We start from the raw sequence: 18,113 nt of genomic DNA, 5'->3' as shown, positions 1-18,113 counted from the left end.
ACACCCCATAGAATTAGCCCATAAAAGCGACCCGGACTGAAAATTTAAATTTTCGATTGATTGATTCCAAATTTAAAGCCCGGTCTATGTGGTGTAGGGTCGATCGCTCAATAGCTTATGTATACCGTAACCATGCTGTCTGTGCTTGCAGATTCCTACAAGTCTTTTTTCATTCAGAGTAACTTGGCATGTATTATGACATGACTATTATAATTCATTGTGTTTTATTGTCTTCTATTGTTATCATCAACCAATAGCAAAGCTTGTTCATATAGGTAACGTACCTAACCCTTAAACTTGGGCATGGTAAATAATGAAACTTCTTGTGTAGGCTCATCTTATATAAATTCTAATTTGAAATAAAAAAGCGTGTAATATATGATACCTTAGAGAATAACTGAAATAAAAAACCGCTCAGGAATTAGTAGCCATTGATTGCAGTTGAATTGCTATCTCGGATATGCTGCTGAATGCTCAATCACTGATGCATGATCTGTTTACACGCCCTGTGAACTGCCTGATTTCTATCAATAATTAATTCCTATGATAAAAGCTTCCGCCAACCGTCACCGCAAGTTTCACGAGACGCTTTACTTTTTTCTCAGTCTTATTATAATTCGCGAACTCGGGTGGCGAATGAAAAGCAGTTGGGAAGACATACCAATTCCAGAGAACCTATATTAATGTGCCCACGACGTAAAATGTGTAGTAAAATAAACAGCTAAGTTCCAAGCTATCAGTGGTAAAGCAAAATAAGCGATTTATGAGGCAATTATGTAGTCGTGGCCGAGTGGTTAAGGCGACAGACTTGAAATCTGTTGGGATATTCCCGCGCAGGTTCCAATCCTGCCGACTACGACTCTTGTTATTCCGAAAGATGCTCATTTAAAACGGAGAAATTGTTTGCCACCAGGTGGAATTTCGTTTCAAAATATACGACATAATTTTTTTTGCATTTTTTAGGAAATACCAGTCAGAGTAGTTAAAATTGAATTTTTAATACTTGATGTGAAATCGTTCTGATTCGGTTACAGAACATGTAAATAAACATGGTGATTGGGCTAGAACGAAATTACCTCTTGTCAAAGCGATCTCTATTCAGAAATTATTGCTCCTTCATAGGCTAATTTTCAACAGCAAAATGGGATGTTTTCCGCACGAATTAACGGAAGTCTCTTACAGCTTAGTTTTTCATGTGATATACCGGAATTTTTTTAAATTACCGAAAGATAATGAACGATCTCCCCAGGTGTGGCTTGCTGGTCTAGTGGTATGATTCTCGCTTCGGGTGCGAGAGGTCACGGGTTCGATTCCCGTGCAAGCCCTGTTTGCACTCAAAACTTGAAATTTTTTCGCGATTGAGTTTCTTTCTTTCAAGAAAAAAGCAGTGTTGAACTCAAGTTGCAATCTCCCGATAAAACTTTTCACATGCAGTATCAACCCTATCAATATACGTGCAAGGAGGAGATGTAGTATGCATAAATGTAGACGTTGTAAACATGTCAACAATGCGGGAAGACCTCGTCAATCATCATATACAAGTACTGAACATCAGGAAAATGAATTCGTGCGACTTTGTTATAGTACGTGGCATATTTTTTATAACATGTAACATTTTCAACTACCATATCACCGTATGATTACCATTGCCATCGTCTACAGGATAATCTCATGGTGTTTGTGAAAACTACTGAATTGATCGACCAAACTTTAACACCAATATTTTCCCTTTTAAGGTTTAGCTTTGCAGGAATAACCATTTTTCGCCAGTGATTCATTTTACCTTTTTCAAAAGTATTACGGGTTTGCCTTATTAGCTCAGTGGTTATAGCACTGGTCTCGTAAACCAGGTGTCCGGAGTTCAACTCTCTGATAAGGCTTACTTTTTTTAACTGTGCATGGTGAGGGTGAGTACAAGACTGAAATACGTTTTTTGAAACATGTGTTTACATTTCAATTTGCGCATGCATGTGATTTCCGTGTGCCTCCTTAGCTCAGTGGTTAGAGCACTGGTCTAGTAAACCAGGGGTCCAGAGTTCGAATCTCTGACGAGGCTTTCGACATCTTCCACTTAAGCTTAATAAGTATCTACGAACATGAACGAGTTTTTTGACCGGCTTCTTGTATATGTAGAACGATACTGAACAATGTTTATGACTTGTTTTTTTTAAATCAATATCTATAATAATTCATTGTGTTTTATTGTGTTCTATTGTTATCATCAACCAATAGCAAAGCTTGTTCATATAGGTAACGTACCTACCCATCAAACTTGGGCATGATAAATAATGAAACTTCTTGTGTAGCCTCATAGTTCAGCTACGCGGTAAAAATGTTTACAACTGAATGAAACCAATTCCGTTGCTCTAGATTCTAGGGTTAAAACCTAGATTGTTATCGTGTTAACAATAATCGTCTATTTTCTACCATTGCGTTTGTTTGGTCTGGGTAACTATAGTGATTTAAGATTCCTATACAAGTCTTTTTTCACTCAGAGTAACTTGGCTTGTAATAAATATGACATGAAAAGATTTTTATATTTTTCCATGCATGGTATACATCGTCTTTATTGTGAGAGATGAAATATGCGAAAAAAACACTTCCCGGGTTCTGCACATGGCTTGCTGGTCTAGTGGTATGATTCTCGCTAAGCGTGCGAGATGTCACGGGTTCGATTCCCAAGCCCTGTTTGCCCCTCACGCTTGAAAGAGAACAGCCTTTGACAACAATTTGCTGATGCTCTATAATTATGTTGTATTTTCTTCAGAAAAAAATGTGGTACGTGTTCTCGTTCAAACATTAGATGTACTCTCTCAACTTAATCTAAGTATCACCCTGGTAAAAAAATTGTGCGCTAGGATTTTGCATCAATTATATCAACAGTTTCCACGAATGTTTTTCACGGGTGCCTCTTTAGCTCAGTGGTTAGAGCACTGGTCTTGTAAACCAGGGGTCGAGAGTTTGAATCTCTGACGGGGTTCAGTTCCACCTAAACTCAATAAGTATTTAATTTCTATAATAATTCATTGTGTTTTATTGTCTTTTATTGTTATCATCTACCAATAGCAAAGCTTGTTCATATATAGGGAACTACCTAACCCTTAAATTTGGGCATGGTAAATTTTGAAACTTCTTGTGTAGGCTCATCTTATATAAATTCTTATTTGAAATAAAAAAGCGTGTAATATATGATACCTTAGAGAATAAGTGAAATAAAAACTTAACGTCCATGACCAAAACCGCTCATGCTCGAAATCGAAATTAGTAGCCATTGATTGCAGTTGAATTGCTATCTCGGATATGCTACTCAATGTTCAATCACTGATGCATGATCTGTTTACACGCCTTGTGAAGTGTGAACTGCCTGATTTCTATCAATAATCAATTCCTATGATAAAAGCTTCCGCCAACCGTCACCGCGAGTTCCACGAGACCCTTTACTTTTTTCTCATTTTTATTATTATTCCCGAACTCGGCTGGCGAATGAAAAGCAGTTGGGAAAACATACCATTTCCAGAGAACCTATTAATGTGCCCACGACGTAAAATGTGTGGTAAAATCAACAGCTAAGTTCCAAGCTATCAGTGGTAAAGCAAAATAAGAGATTTATGAGGTAATTTTGAAATCTGTTGGGATATTCCCGCGCAGGTTCAAATCCTGTCGACTACGATTCTTGTCATTCCGAAAGACGTTCATACAACACGAATAAATTGTTTTCCACCAGGTAGAATTTCGTTTCAAAATACACGTTATAATTTTTTTTGCATTTTTTTAAAAATACCAGTCAGAGTAGTTAAAATTTTTAATAAAATCTATTATTAGTTAAAATTTTTAATAAATGATGTGAAATGGTTAATATTATATCCTTTTAACGCAAGTGCTCAAATTTATGCATTCTGATTCGGTTACTAAAAATGTAAATAAACATGGTGATTGGACTGGAACGAAATTACCTCTTGTCAAAACGACCTCTATTCAGAAATTATTGCTCCTTCTTAAGCTAATTTTCTACAGCAAAATCGGATGTTTTCCGCACGAATTAACGGAAGTCTCTTAAACCTGATTGACCAAGCTTTAATACTAATATTTTCCCTTTTAGGTTTAGCTTGGCAGGAATAACTATTTTTCGCGGGTTATTCATTATATCTTTTTCAAAGTATTACGGGTTAGCCTTATTAGCTCAGTGGTTAGAGCATTGGTCTCGTAAACCAGGGGTCCGGAGTTCAACTCTCTGATAAGGCTTAATTTTTTTAACTGTGTATGATGAGGTTGAGTAAAAGATTTATATACGTTTTTTGAAATATTTGTTTACATTTCTATTTGCGCATGCATGCTTTTTCTGGGTGCCTCCTTAGCTCAGTGGTTAGAGCACTGGTCTAGTAAACCAGGGGTCCAGAGTTTGAATGTCTGACGAGGCTTTCCACATCTTCCACTTAAGCTTAATAAGTATCTACGAACATGAACGAGTTTTTTGACCGGATTTTTGTATATGTATAACGATACTGAACAATGTTTATGACTGGTTCTTTATAAATCAATATCTATCATAATTCATTGTGTTTTATTGTGCTCTATTGTCATCATCAACCAATATGAATTTACCGATGCCTACATGCTTTGTCTGTAGAAAAAATTTTTCTTCATTGGACAATAAATCGCAGAGCATCGCCAACTGTCTGCTACCCCTTAAAATTGGGCATGGTTAATAATGAAACTTCTTGTGCAGCCTCATAGTTCAGCTCCGCGGTAAAAATGTTTAGAACTGAATGAAACCAATTCCGTCGTTCTAGATTCTAAGGTTAAAACCTAGTTTGTTATCGTGTTTACAATAATCGTCTATTTTCTACCATTGCGTTTGTCTGGTCTGGGTAACAATAGTGATTTAAAATTCCTACAAGTCTTTTTTCACTCAGAGTAACTTGGCTTGTATTAAATATGACATGAAAAGATTTTTATGTTTTTCCATACATCCATGCTGGTCTAGTGGTATGATTCTCGCCTAGGGTGCGAGAGGTCACGGGTTCGGTTCACGTGCAAGTGTAATTACCTATTTATATGGTAAATCAAACATTCCAAGTCCTAAAAGAGATTGGTTTATAATCGGACATCTGCTTGAAATTAGGAAAATTTTTAATCTGGTAAATACAAACTCTAAAATTCTAAATTTAATAATTGCCATTTATTAATTGCCAGTAAACACTCGCAATGAAGAAGCATAAAGTATAAAATTAAGTTTATGATGCGCGTGGCATTTTATGATGTTGCCCCGGAAATTCTGAAGGATGAAGACTATAATCCAGTTAAAAGATGGCATTCCGTACAGCAGTTGCTGAATTTGTTTTGGGAGCGTTGGCGTGTGAAATTTCTTCCGTCATGAAACGTCAGAAAGAAATGGTTTCACCCTAGGCAGAACCTAAAACCTTGAGACGTTGTACTTATAGCCAAACCTAAAGCTAATCGTCGTGAGACGTGAGTGGCCGCTTGGTGATCTTGTCTAAAAGTACATACGAGTGACCACGAGTGACCACGGATGACCACGAGTGACCACGGATGACCACGAGTGCCCACGAATGACCACAAGTGATTTTTTTGGGTTAGGGTTTGGGTTAGGGTTAGGGTTAGGGTTAGAAAAATGACACAAAACTTCAAACTTAAAACCAAATCTTAAATCAAGCAAGCTTTCCCTGTTTTTCGTTTTAACTGTTCTCCAATTTTATAGATAGCCAATCCAAAAAAATCACTTGTGGTCACTCGTGGTCACTCGTGGTCACTCGTATGTACTTTTAGACAAGATCGCCGCTTGGTCGCGTCATGGAGGTGTATCCCGGCTGTGACGGATTGATAAGAGTCGTGAAGGTGAAATCAAAGGATAAGGAGCATTTCCGTCCGGTTCATCGTCTATCTCCCTTAGAATATGTGGAGGAGTGATTGAATAAGAATACGATGGTGTTGGAGAACATTGATATCTAATAAACATTGTTTTGTTGTAGCATTTTGGACTACGTTAGTTAAGTGTACACTGGAAACTTTTTTGTAGATAGAATGCGGTTGCGTTCGGGAGGAGGATGTTAAGAATATGTTATGCTGCATGATGAAACATTTTAAATAGCAAAATGAAAATTATATTCACAGAACAGCTTCTTGAGCAATGTTAGTCTCATATAACATATATTCTGTTGCAATCTTCATGACATGAATAGATATCACGATTCAATTGAAAATTTGTATGCCAACTAAAGGCCCTGTTACACTATATGCAATGCAATTTTTCTTGCAACTTGCAATGCAATTCTTCTTTTGAGAGATGTAAATTCCGCTACTACCGAATTTTTATCTTTATTACACTCCATGGCGTTTTTTACACTTATATTTTGAGAACTCTTCACTAATTTACATCTCTTAAAAGTAGAATTACGTTGCAAGTTGCAAAAAAAATTACACCGTGTAACCATAGGCAGCCCAGACTTTGACTTGCGCGTGTGATACTCGCGCGCGTGTTGCGCTTACGTTGTTTACTTCGTCTATATATTATGACAAGCTAGGAAAGAGTTTATCAAAACATTACAGATATACCTTCGTAAATGTATAATTATCTAAAAAATTACCTGAAGAAACGCCACAAAAACTACAACCTAATAATCACCGATGTTAATAAACTACATTATCATGCATGTTTTTAAACGACATCTAAAGGCTCCAAATTAGCGAAATAAAACAGGAATTCATACGGAATTTTGAGAAAACTATCCGAAAGCCACTCCGCCTAAGGAAACGTCATCTTTTTTGGGATATTAGCTAAACGCTCATTGGCTTACCTGCAGGGTCACTAATGAGAACCAATAAGCGTTTAGGTGTTAAGATAATACCTTATTATTTAGATAATACCTAAACGATCATTGGTTCTTATTGGTGGTCCTGCAGGTAAGCCAATGAGCGTTTAGCTAATATCTCAAAAAAGATGACGTTTTCTTAGACGGAGCATAGACAATCCAGAAGTCTTCGTTACTCATGCCGTTTGTGTTGTCAAAAACGTCGCTTGCTTAAGCTCACTAATAAGTGTCAAATAACATTCGTTGCGAAAAATCGACACTCGGTGGCAGAACGTTGTTATGTCTTAAGTTATTATCTAACATCGTCCAATATTTCGAATAATATTTACTAAAACTTTTTCCTTTAATTAGGTTCAACTTAGTTTAGCTGTTCAAAGAGTCCATAGTTCCACCAGTCCCCCTGTTTCTCGATTCCCCATTTCTACGATTCTCCGATTCCCAATTCCCCAATTCCCCGTTCCTCCTTTTAAAAATAGCCGTTTCCGTTTCCAAACAATAGGTGTTAAATAACATTCGTTGCGCAATCTTTATCGACACTTGGTGACAGAACGTATTATCTAAGATCGCCTAATATTCCGAGTCTAAGCTATTTAGATATTCAACCATGGCATGGAACATCGGAAGCAATTTTCTGGCCCTTGCAATCGCTCTAACATTTCTCATATTGCTGTGGAAAGCGGTGAATTACCTGTTTAATAAATCAGACGTTCCAAGCCCTAAAGGAGATTGGTTTATAATTGGGCATTTGCTTGAAATTAGGAAAAGCAAAGACATGATGCAAACTTTCGACGAATGGGTGAAAACCTACGGACCGATAGTTCAATTTCGACCACTGGGGATATTTGGTAAGCACGAATGCCAATTTAATAATGGTAACAGAACGAATAGGAGTGCTATTAATGGCAAAATCATACGAGTGATTACAAAATCAACCGACCGCGGAGCGGAAGTTGATTTGTTAATCACCGACCGCGTAGCGGGAGCGTAAATCCATTGGCGTAAATCTATGTCGAAAAGTGGGGGGGGACACCTCAGTTTGCATAGATTAGTTAACGCATATGATTAACTGCTACGTAACACATGAAACAAGAAACATACAACACATGAAACCACTACTTCTTTGATCTAAATTTGTATACAATGTTATCTCTAAAAAAATAAGTAAGTAAATAAATTGAAGGAACCCGTTTTTCCGTTTTGACCTAGATGCTAAATAAGAAAAATTACAATTTTAAAAGCATTTTCGTATGAAACGTACGTATGAAAAAATAAGTAAGTGGAGAGCAACCCATTAGCGGCGAAAAAGTGTTTTCACGTAAAAGATCACTCAATTTTATCGGCAATACAACTACATAAACAGAAAGTCATAACATTCTTACCCTTTTCTCCGCGTTTTACCCTTTTTACCCCTTTTTGTATTATTTTACCCCATAATATGGTATTGTCAAATCAATGTGTGTTAATTTATTTTAAATTTACGTATTACGTTGTTAACTTTATTGTGAATATCTCGCTTGAAAATATTTCCTTTAACAGTAACATTTAAAAGTCGTTTTGTTAGCACCAAGTCTTTTATCTTTAAAAAACCTAAAATGTACATTGATTTTACATTTTGTCAATAAGATTTGTCCCCGTGAAATATATACAAATACTACAAATACTTCAAATACTACAAATATACAAATACTATATACAGATACTATCTACAAATAGCTATATACAAATACTACAAATTCCATGCAGGGGTGTACGGGAGACGATAATTGGGGGGGGGCACATATTCATATATTCATGTTGTGCATGATTAATTACTTTATGAAAATATGAATGAGTTCCCCCCCCCCATTATCGTCTCCCGTACGCCACTGATTCCTTGGAAATCTAATTGGATTCCTTGGACACATGTGATTCAATTTTTAATCAAATTATAGGCAAAACATATCACATAATTAGCGACGCTGATGCTCTGAAACAAATCTTGGTGTCCAATACCTTCAAGTATGAAAAACCGAGAGGTCTAGAAGGAAGCTTCCCAGCAAAACACGTGATGTTTGCAAATGGAAAGGAACATTCCAGAATGAGGAAAATGCTTAACCCGGCATTTAAAGTAAACAACTTAAAATCTATGGTTGGATGTTTTCAGAAAAAGGCCAATTCACTTGCAGAGGTAATTAATATGTTCCTAACATAGTGTTACCAGGGTAGGAGGTTGATCGAAACATTGGTATGACAGGTTTATATTGATATTATACAGAAACCTCTTGCACAATTTATTACTCAGTTTTTATCTTTTTTTGAAACTGACTTTACTGGTCATTGCTTCAAATATGGCGACTGGGTTATTGCTCATTTTTAAAGAGGCCATTGGTATCCATAGTGTTTCAAAAAACTGCAACCACTTGATATTCATATATCTTCGCTTCTATTCAATAGCAAAAGGTCCCAGGTTGTACTTTTTGTCTCCAATTTCTTTATTGAGGTTAGTTTACGATCTACGACGCGGTTATCTGATCTTGTTCGACGTCGCTAGTCAAATATTTGCTTGAAATAAGCTACGGGAAATTATTTATGCTGCCAGGACTCTGAAATATTCATACAAACGTTGCAATGTCATTCGCTGTCAATGCTATCGACCATATCGAGTAGTTGGAGGTGTTGCATATCAAATCATAGATTGGTTTGAAGTTACTGGAACAAATTATAACCATGCTGTTGACACTCTTAAGCATCGACGTGGTAGGACACCGCGGAAATTGGTATAGGCTTAGCCGCAATTCTCGATACTTAGACTTCAAACTTGGTGAGGAAAAAGATTTATAAATATTCAAGAAAATATGTCTTGCACAAAAGATTTGAAGCTTGCACACGGTAAAAACGAATCGTCTGAATTAATAACCTTGTGTATACTTTAAGCCTCAAAATGGCCATTTCACAGCGGTCAGATGTGTATGATGAGCTGTCAAAAGATTGCAGAATGCGTATTCAGAAGAAAAATTGAACTTTTTTAAGATATTCAAAAGGTTTCTCTTTGATAGGGCGATACAGAAATGCACAATTGTGAACCAGCGATTAGATTTTCGGGTTGAAATGTCTTAAACACCAATTTCTGCGGTGTCACGTGGTAGCGACTTCATCATCAGTGGAGTCAATTATACAATTTAAGCCTAGAGTAGATGCAAAAGAACCATCACACCGTGAGCTACATGACACTCTGAAGAGTGAAAGCTTGAGTGAAAGCCCAAAAGATCATACCTGCATACTCCTTCCTCCAGTATTTCAGATGAAACTCTCTCTTGAGATATGTGAAATATGGGAATGAGAGATATCTGATATGGATGACGAGTAAATTGATTTAGACCTGTTTTTTAAATTTCTTAATAAGCAGGTGATCTCAATGGAGGCTAGGCAAAGAAGTGCCAAGGGGAATAATGGTGTTTCTCCAAAAGGGAAGGACAAGACTGAAAAAGACCAGTTGCTGAGAAACTGGAAGAATCCCTGCTCTCTAAAGCAGCTGCCCTTTTAACTGAGATCAGCCAAGGAATAAATACCAATAAGACATGTGATTTATGTAAGACCATTGGGCTCTGGAACGTCCAAAGTTTAATGCGCAAACCGTGGAAGACCGATAAAGGCCAGTCAAAGAAGCTCGGCTGTTTTTCAATTGTCTTAGATCTGCCAATAGCAACCACTATTCATAAGTCTGCTGACAGCTAAAGTGTGGAGTTGAAAACTGTAAAGAACGCCATCATCGACTTTTACATCGCTCGAAATCAGCAGCTGGTATATATAACAACTTTGCTGCAAACTTGATTAAGGATGTGTAAACCATACCTGTCCGAGTGATTCTGGGAGCCAAAGGTTCTAATCATCATACATCACTTGATATTAGAGATCCCATATAGAGACTTTCAATGTGTCAACATTTAGCGAAACTAAAACCCAAACAAAGAAGATTAGAGGGGGGTTAATATATCACTCAGTCCAGCAGAAAGGCCCTATTGAGATGTAAGCTGTCACTGTCGATATGATATGCCAACCCTTAGAACAAATCGTATTGGATATGAAAGCAAATCCACACCTTGCCACTCCCACATTTACTGAAGTTTGTCCGAGAGGCTCTGCCGAAGTGGACATTCTGATAGGTTTAGATTATTATTTCTTATTCGTGGTTGGTGAATGCATAAACCAGACACTCTCACAGCTGTGAATTCCACACTTGGATGGATTGTGTCAGCGCCTTTAGGTGGTCGATCGACTAACAATACCACTGCAATGTTTACCAGTGTTCGTCCCGATCCTGTGGAGAAAATTCTGAAGAGCTTTTGAATTTAGATTCAACTGACATTGTTGATAATGGAACTAAACTATCGCTCGAAGAGAATGATGCTGTTTGTCAGTTTAAAAAGGGATTGAAATTTGGTGGTTGCATGAAGAAGATTGAAAACAACTGCTCAGAAATCCGATAAGAGCTGCTGAAGCCTACAGCAGTTCAATCAACCAATATCATAAGAGAGGGTTTGCTGAAGAAGTCAAAAGCTGCGTTTACACTACGTGCTTGACCTGGTCAAACAGAACGGGATTTACCTAGTCCTGACAAGTTTTGAACTTAATAGTATGATTTGTATGGAGACATATAGTATTACCACTTTTCGGCGTGTTTAGGATCTTTTTCCAAGTATTTTGTCAATTACTTTGGCTATCCGTTATCACCAGGAAGGAAGACCGTCCGAACGTGGCACATATTACTTAGACCTGTCCTAGATCTATGGTCCAGGTCTAATAAGTTGGTGTAATATCTACCACATCATGCTGTTTTCCATGTTGACAAAACAACAACTAAATGTCGTGTTGTGATGCATCAGCTTGTGAAGAGGACGGTCTTTTGCTTAATGATTGTTTTACCTGGCCCCGCATTACAGCCAAATCTTTTTTCAGTGTTGTTAGGCCTTTGGACTCATAAAATTGGATTTATGGCTGATATTGAGAAGATGTTCCTCCAGATAAAGCTTGCAGAAAAAGATCGAGATGTCATGATCTGGAAAGATATGCAAATAGGTGGTTCCCCAATGACATACCGGATGACGCGAGTTGCGTTCGGGGTCAACTGCAGTCCATTACTTGCAATAGCTACAGTTCAGAATCATGCTGAAAAGTTTATGTTGGAGTATCCTGGAGCTGCAAAGAGTGTCTTGGATGATATGTACGTTTACGATTGTCTGACAGAAGCTGATAATGAAGAAGAAGCAGTGAAGTTGCAACAATCAATGAAAGAGTTAATGCACCGTGCTGCGTTTAATTTGACGAAGTGGTCCAGTAGTTCAGAAGATGTTCTCGGTCATATTGATGAGAAAGACAGCATCTAATGCATTGATTAACTTCCGTGACAGAGAGCCACATAAGGCATTGAGAATCAGCTGGAACACTTTAAAGGACTGCGTCAAATTCCACATTGCGCAAAATCAGTTCCTTTTGCATGTATATGAGACCACGAGGAGCGTGCTGAGTTATGCTTACTGTCTCCTAGCTTACACCATCAGATCTAAAATGTTGTTCGTATCCTGAGAGTTGGTGGTAGCTTACAGTATTCAGACTTACCAGAAACCACTAAACATCCAGTTATTATTCCACACGGACACCCTCTTACAAAGAAGATTATCCAGAAAAGACACCAGAAATTACTCCATGGACCTGAAATAACTGTGAGTTTTACGCCAGAACATTTGGCTGACCAAGGGGAGACGCGAAGTCAAAGGGAATATTGGCCGTTGCATTATCTGTCAACGTCAAAAAAGGGTCCTTTAACACAGAAGATTGGTCGTCTGCCACACCAACGAGTTTCATTTTCGGCACCATTTACCGACGTACGAATTGACTTTGCTGCCTGAGCCGTTATATGTACGCGACAAGATCTCAAAAAATGCCTACGTGTGTATCTTTACGTGTGTTTCTTCTCGCGTGGTGCATTTCGAACTGATTAAAGATATGAATTCCTCCAAGCCAACAACAAATGAATTCCTCCAAGCCTTGAGTCGTATTGTAGGAGAGTCCTCTCTTTGCGAAACAATTTGGTCCGATAATTAATGCGTAAACATTCAAATCTGACCGAAAGATCCAAAAGCTTTACTTGGCACAGTCAACGGACTCTAACAAATTATTGAGTCATATTAATCTAGCTGAAGTTAGAGCTAAACTTTCAAGCAAGGGAATAAAGTGGAAATTAATTGTCGAGCGCGCACAATGGCAAGGCGGATAGTTGGAAAAACTTGTATGTTCGGTGAAGGAGGAATGCTGGGGAAATCACATCTATCGTTCACAGAACTTACGACAGTGTCAGTCAGGATCGAAGCATTTCCTCAGGAAGGAAGACGGTAAATGTCTGTCTGTCTTTCTTTATGTAGCTACCTGTCATCCCACAAACAGCTCCATTTAGGCAAGCACAAAGTTCACTAAGAAATCAAACAGACCAGAATGTCAATGAAATACAAGGTAGACAAACAAGTGAAACAATATCGTCGCCAGTTCAACCAAAAATATGTGGCGATTTCAATAAAGATGATAATTTATGCGCCACAAAATCAATCAGATATATGAGGATATCGTCTTGTGGAGACGTAACGTATTTAAACTCCCAAATGGAACGGCGAGAAAGACATTTATTGCAGAAATAACAAAGTGGATTGACTTTTGCAACCACGATGCAATAGAGTATAAAGATATTGCATTGAAAGCTTTGGTGGTGATGTCTGCCTTACTTCTCCAAAAGCCATCATTATTCAAATCGACAGCAAAACAACATTTCCTAGCCTCACAAAACGATTGAATAAGTGGGAACAGTGTGAATTGATCGAACTACTTTGTGAAGCCAAAACGATTCAAGGGAAACTGACAACAATGCACAGTGGTAAAAAATAAAGAGCGTTGGCCAAAACCTTTGCAAAGCTCGGGCTGGAAGGAAAAATTAAAGCCGCAATGAAACTCCTTGATCTCCAAGGTGGTATTGGGGTACTCCCACTATCACAAAGCACCATAGATGGGTTGAGAAAAAACACCTTGTGGGAAGTGAAGCCGATCCATCAGTGTTATTAAAAGGCAAAGCACTGTTTTGTCGATCCTGTAATGTTTCAAGGTATTACAGAATCCCCTATTGTGAATGCAGCCCTACGAACAAGGGGTTCGAGTATCCCCTCTGGTTTCGACGCTGAAGGTTGGAGGAGAATTCTGGTGTCAAAGAATTTTGGAACAAGTGGTAATAACCTTAGGAACAGCTTTGCAGATTTTGCTCGAAAGATTAGCACTATTGAAACAGAAGTCATTGCTTCAAATGGTAGAACTTAATACTAACCTTGAAGCATGCACAGCTTGTCGGCTGATCCCATTCGACAAGAATCCAGGTGTGAGGCCAATTTGCGTAGGCGAGTAATCGCGAAGGAGATTTGCGAAGGCCATACTTTCCGTCATTAAACCTGTTCTTCAGGGGAATTTACAAGTCTGTGCTACTCTTTATCCTTTACAAACGGAAAAATTAGCGATACGGTACATTATAGTTAGAGTTATATCAGTTTAATTTTTTTTTTCAGTATTGGGAAAGCAGAATAGAAATGACGTCACAGAATAGAGATCGTAAAGAGAGTCGCCTGCCCGTGCAAAACGATTTGACGCGGCTGGCATTGGATGCATTAGGTGAATGTGTATTTGGCTATGATTTTGATACCATAAAAAGCGGTGATTCCGCATTATCCCTTGCGTTCATCAATGTGTTCTCTGGCGTAAATCAGGGTGTGGGTTCGTTGACGCAACTGCTTGTTAACTACTTCCCATTTCTTAAATGGCATATTGAATCGCTTAAAAAACGTCGTGAGGGGGTTGAAATCATCTCGAAACTTACGAAGCAGGTAAGAACAGCAGATATAATTACTTGAATCTTTCTTTCCTAAGAGTCGATAGTTTACATGTACAGGGTGTATCAAACGAAGAAAGGTAATCCAACTTCAACACGCTACTGTACGTGAACTATTCAAGATCAGGTTTTTAACTATCCGATGGCATGCTTTTGGTACCAAATGGTGAAAAAATGTTAGTCATAATTGCATATTTTTACCTTTGAGCCTAATTAAAAGGAACAGTCACAAATATGTCACAGCTTGCACTGGTTTTACAACATGTTTATTGCAATTATTTACATTGACCCTTTTTAAAAAGAGATTAATATGCGTCGATTACTTCAACTGACCACCATCTCTATCGATAAAAAGTTGACATCGCCGCCGCATTGCTTGGAATGTTCTTCTGATGTGATTTATTCCTAGTTAATATGCATATGCGGGTAGTTTATTCAAAAGCAAAATTCTTCAATTAAGTCCCAAAGGAAGTTAATTTTCAATGGTTTTAGTCCCAACTCTCACAAGTGAAAATGTGCGATTGTGACTAACACTTTTATCAGCCTCCTATATTCTCCTCCTTTTTCACCATTTAGAATTAAAAACATGTCATTCGATAGTTAAAAGTCTAACCTTTCTGAATGTGAAAAAAATTCGTTATTAGAACGAGTAGTTGATGTACAATAGCGCGCCAAATTTGGATTACCTTTTTTTTATACAACCAGTATATATGATATTTTGTTCTTTCTTAATCTGAGGGAGGGGGCTCTGGTCCCGGTGGTGAAGCTTATTTTCAAACCATTTTCACCCGAACAAACTAATTTATTTATTTGTTCTTTAATAGTATTGCTAAAAATTATCAAGCTAAGAAAAAGAAAGAACCACGTGTTTGTTCATGAACAAATTTCTGTGAAAAAGAATACAACATAACTATAATTTTGTCAACTATGTTCCACGCGCTGTAAACATGCGCACATACTTTTTCGGCTGCTATGTAAAAATGTAAATAAAGCGTGCCCGATTTTTTTTGAGCCGCCTTCTTAAAACACTCCTCGAAACTATAGATCTCTCAATCTTTATTTTTGCAATTGGAATCACATCAGCTTTCTCCCAAAGAATGGGGACATATTGGCTTTTATTGCTCAGGATAGGATGCATTGAGAATAACAGTGATAGGAACAAGGATGAAAGAGTAATCCTTAAGAAGCCATTTAGGTATCTCGTCTGGTCCTTATTCACCTTACGTTTTGATGAATCTCCTTGTGCTGATGATTCTGATACCAGAGACTCTTCTAAGGGGGCATTTGGATAATGGGGAAAGTAATCTATACTCACGTTATGGGTCTGGGAGTGCCACATTAATCTTATTTGCTTGATCTTTAGAGCTCAAGTTCAGGGGGTATAAAAAAATATTTACTTTTTCGTCAAATTTTGTTTATATAGGTAATCCAAGCTAAGATTGATAAGAAAACAGAACAGAAAACCACACGAAAAGATCTACTAGATCTTCTTCTTGAAGCAGTTGATGACGAGACAGGCAAAGGTATGGATGAAGAGGAATTGTTTTCTCAGATATTCATATTTTTATTCGCTGGACATGAAACAAGTGCAGTCTCCATGTCATGGTTACTCTATTTCCTTGCCCAAAATCCTGACGTGCAAAAAAGACTTCGCCAGGAAGTTAAAATTACATTAAATGAGAAAGAAGAGTGCTGGGAAACCTACGATTCAATGGAGTACCTTACAGCCGTGGTTAATGAATCATTGCGCCTTCGACCATCAGCACCGGTGTACCGTAGAAAAGTAATACAAGAGGACAACATACTGGGGTACAAGATACCTGCTGATTCCGTGATTGTTATACCTCTCTACGCCCTCCATCGTAAACCTGAGTATTGGTCAGATCCAAAAACTTTCAATCCGGAGAGATTTTTGGAACCAAGTAGGTGACTTTGACTAATTAGTATGGTTTGATTAACCATTTTGTTGTTGTAATGATCCGCTAACAACTTCATAATTATTAGGTTGTAGCCGGTTGACGGGGTTTATTCTGTTTACAGAGATCACGTTTCACCTCGTACAACAATAGTTCGATGTAGCTAATATTTTCTGCTCAGTTATCAAGTCAATCCTCACCACACACTTTCCTCGAAATGATTCTTGAGCGATCGATAAATATAATCCATATAAACTATGTCGATCTTCTTAGAAACATATACTAGGTGTCACGTGAAAGAAAAAGAATGGAAGGGAACTTAAGTGTGTGGTGTCAATTTTTTTCTAGACAGACAAAATAATCCTAACCACCGTTATGCATTCATTCCATTTTCCTCTGGTCCTCGAATCTGCGTTGGTTATAGATTTGCTTTGATGGAGATGAAGGTCGTACTTTCTGCCTTGATCCGAAGATTTTCATTTTCAATGATTCCTGGAATGTCGTTCGAAGGCTCCATTTCGGTTACTTACAAACCTAAGCCCAATATGGAACTTTTGGTGCGAACAATTACAGAGTAAAAACTAAAAAGAGACAAACGAGGGGTGGGAAACAACAGTAATGATGGCAACTACAACATAAATACTGTAAAGAATGTAGCTTCCTGTAATAGTAGAATTCCTGTGAAGAATGTAGCTACTTCGTTAATTATACCACAATGAAGATTATAGCAAATTATCTCTCTTAATTTTTTATCTGCGTTTTCTTAATTGTTGTATTTTGTTCATTCTGCACTCCTTTGTACGCAAATTAGGTATTCTTTCCCGCGTTCTTTTCAATAGCCCTGCATGAGCGCGACGTTTCAGGGCGATGTGTAGAAGAGCTACGAAATTTTGCCTTGAAATGAGTATATATATCGTGACATTCTCCCTTTCGCTATGACAAATGAAAGCACAAATTCGACGATTGTGTAATCCGTATTATAATTGAATATGCTGTGAATATGCTGTGAATATGCTGTAAATATGCTGTATAACCCAAGATGGCGGACTGTCGGTAGGTGGAAATCAGTTCACTGTTAGAAATTACTCCTGTTCAATTTTTAAAGAACTTATAAAAAATCTGCGACGAACTGTATCTTCGTTGTAATGTTGAACGACGTAAGTGGACTGAAAACTTTGAATTATTGAACTAGTATTCGTAGCTGACTGGCGACAAAGGTCACCTGTCTTAAGCCGGTTTTCCACAAGCGATATTTTTCGCGCGAATCGACATTTTACTTTTGTTCCCGAGCTCTCAACTGCAACCATCCAGAACTAATTGCTCAAGTACAAAGGAATAAAGTCGCCTCGCGCGAAAAGTATCGCTCGTGGAAAACCGGCTTAAAACCAAACAATAACGCGCAAACTGGACCTCAATCGCATAATATATACAATGTTGAAAGACATTTTCAGTTTTGGTGTTAAAGCTAAA

General features: G+C 37.8%; 2 protein-coding genes and 5 non-coding genes across 8 annotated transcripts; all 7 read left to right on the top strand.

Moving 5' to 3' along the window:
- The first annotated feature begins 776 nt into the window (after nt 1-776).
- Nucleotides 777-858, top strand: Trnas-uga. The gene has a single exon. It is a non-coding gene; the product is annotated as a tRNA-Ser (tRNA).
- A 395-nt stretch (nt 859-1,253) lies between these two features.
- Nucleotides 1,254-1,325, top strand: Trnap-cgg. Its single transcript has one exon. It is a non-coding gene; the product is annotated as a tRNA-Pro (tRNA).
- Nucleotides 1,326-1,807: 482 nt separating this feature from the next.
- Nucleotides 1,808-1,880, top strand: Trnat-cgu. The gene has a single exon. It is a non-coding gene; the product is annotated as a tRNA-Thr (tRNA).
- Nucleotides 1,881-1,983: 103 nt separating this feature from the next.
- On the top strand, nt 1,984-2,056 carry Trnat-agu. The gene has a single exon. It is a non-coding gene; the product is annotated as a tRNA-Thr (tRNA).
- A 2,113-nt stretch (nt 2,057-4,169) lies between these two features.
- Nucleotides 4,170-4,242, top strand: Trnat-cgu. The gene has a single exon. It is a non-coding gene; the product is annotated as a tRNA-Thr (tRNA).
- A 3,119-nt stretch (nt 4,243-7,361) lies between these two features.
- Nucleotides 7,362-17,366, top strand: LOC114540727 (cytochrome P450 3A7-like). Of its 2 annotated transcripts, XM_028560853.1 has the most exons (5): nt 7,362-7,675; nt 8,762-8,997; nt 14,408-14,722; nt 16,151-16,649; nt 16,992-17,366. In XM_028560853.1, exons 1-5 carry the CDS (start codon nt 7,435-7,437, stop codon nt 17,219-17,221), a joined length of 1,521 nt encoding a protein of 506 aa, XP_028416654.1. In that variant the 5' UTR covers nt 7,362-7,434; the 3' UTR covers nt 17,222-17,366. The 2 variants fall into 2 exon arrangements, with proteins under 2 accessions (XP_028416654.1, XP_028416656.1); XM_028560855.1 differs by lacking the exons at nt 7,362-7,675; nt 8,762-8,997 and adding an exon at nt 12,660-14,076.
- Nucleotides 10,997-12,534, top strand: LOC114540728. The gene has a single exon (XM_028560856.1). The coding sequence runs from the start codon at nt 11,684-11,686 to the stop codon at nt 12,191-12,193; it is 510 nt and encodes a 169-aa protein (XP_028416657.1). The 5' UTR covers nt 10,997-11,683; the 3' UTR covers nt 12,194-12,534.
- Nucleotides 17,367-18,113: the final 747 nt, after the last annotated feature.

The sequence above is a fragment of the Dendronephthya gigantea genome, unplaced genomic scaffold (assembly GCF_004324835.1).
Source record: "Dendronephthya gigantea isolate DGI-Jeju-01 unplaced genomic scaffold, DenGig_1.0 000249F, whole genome shotgun sequence".
Classification (NCBI taxonomy): Eukaryota; Metazoa; Cnidaria; class Anthozoa; order Malacalcyonacea; family Nephtheidae; genus Dendronephthya; species Dendronephthya gigantea.
This window is presented reverse-complemented; position numbering and strand designations above follow the sequence as displayed.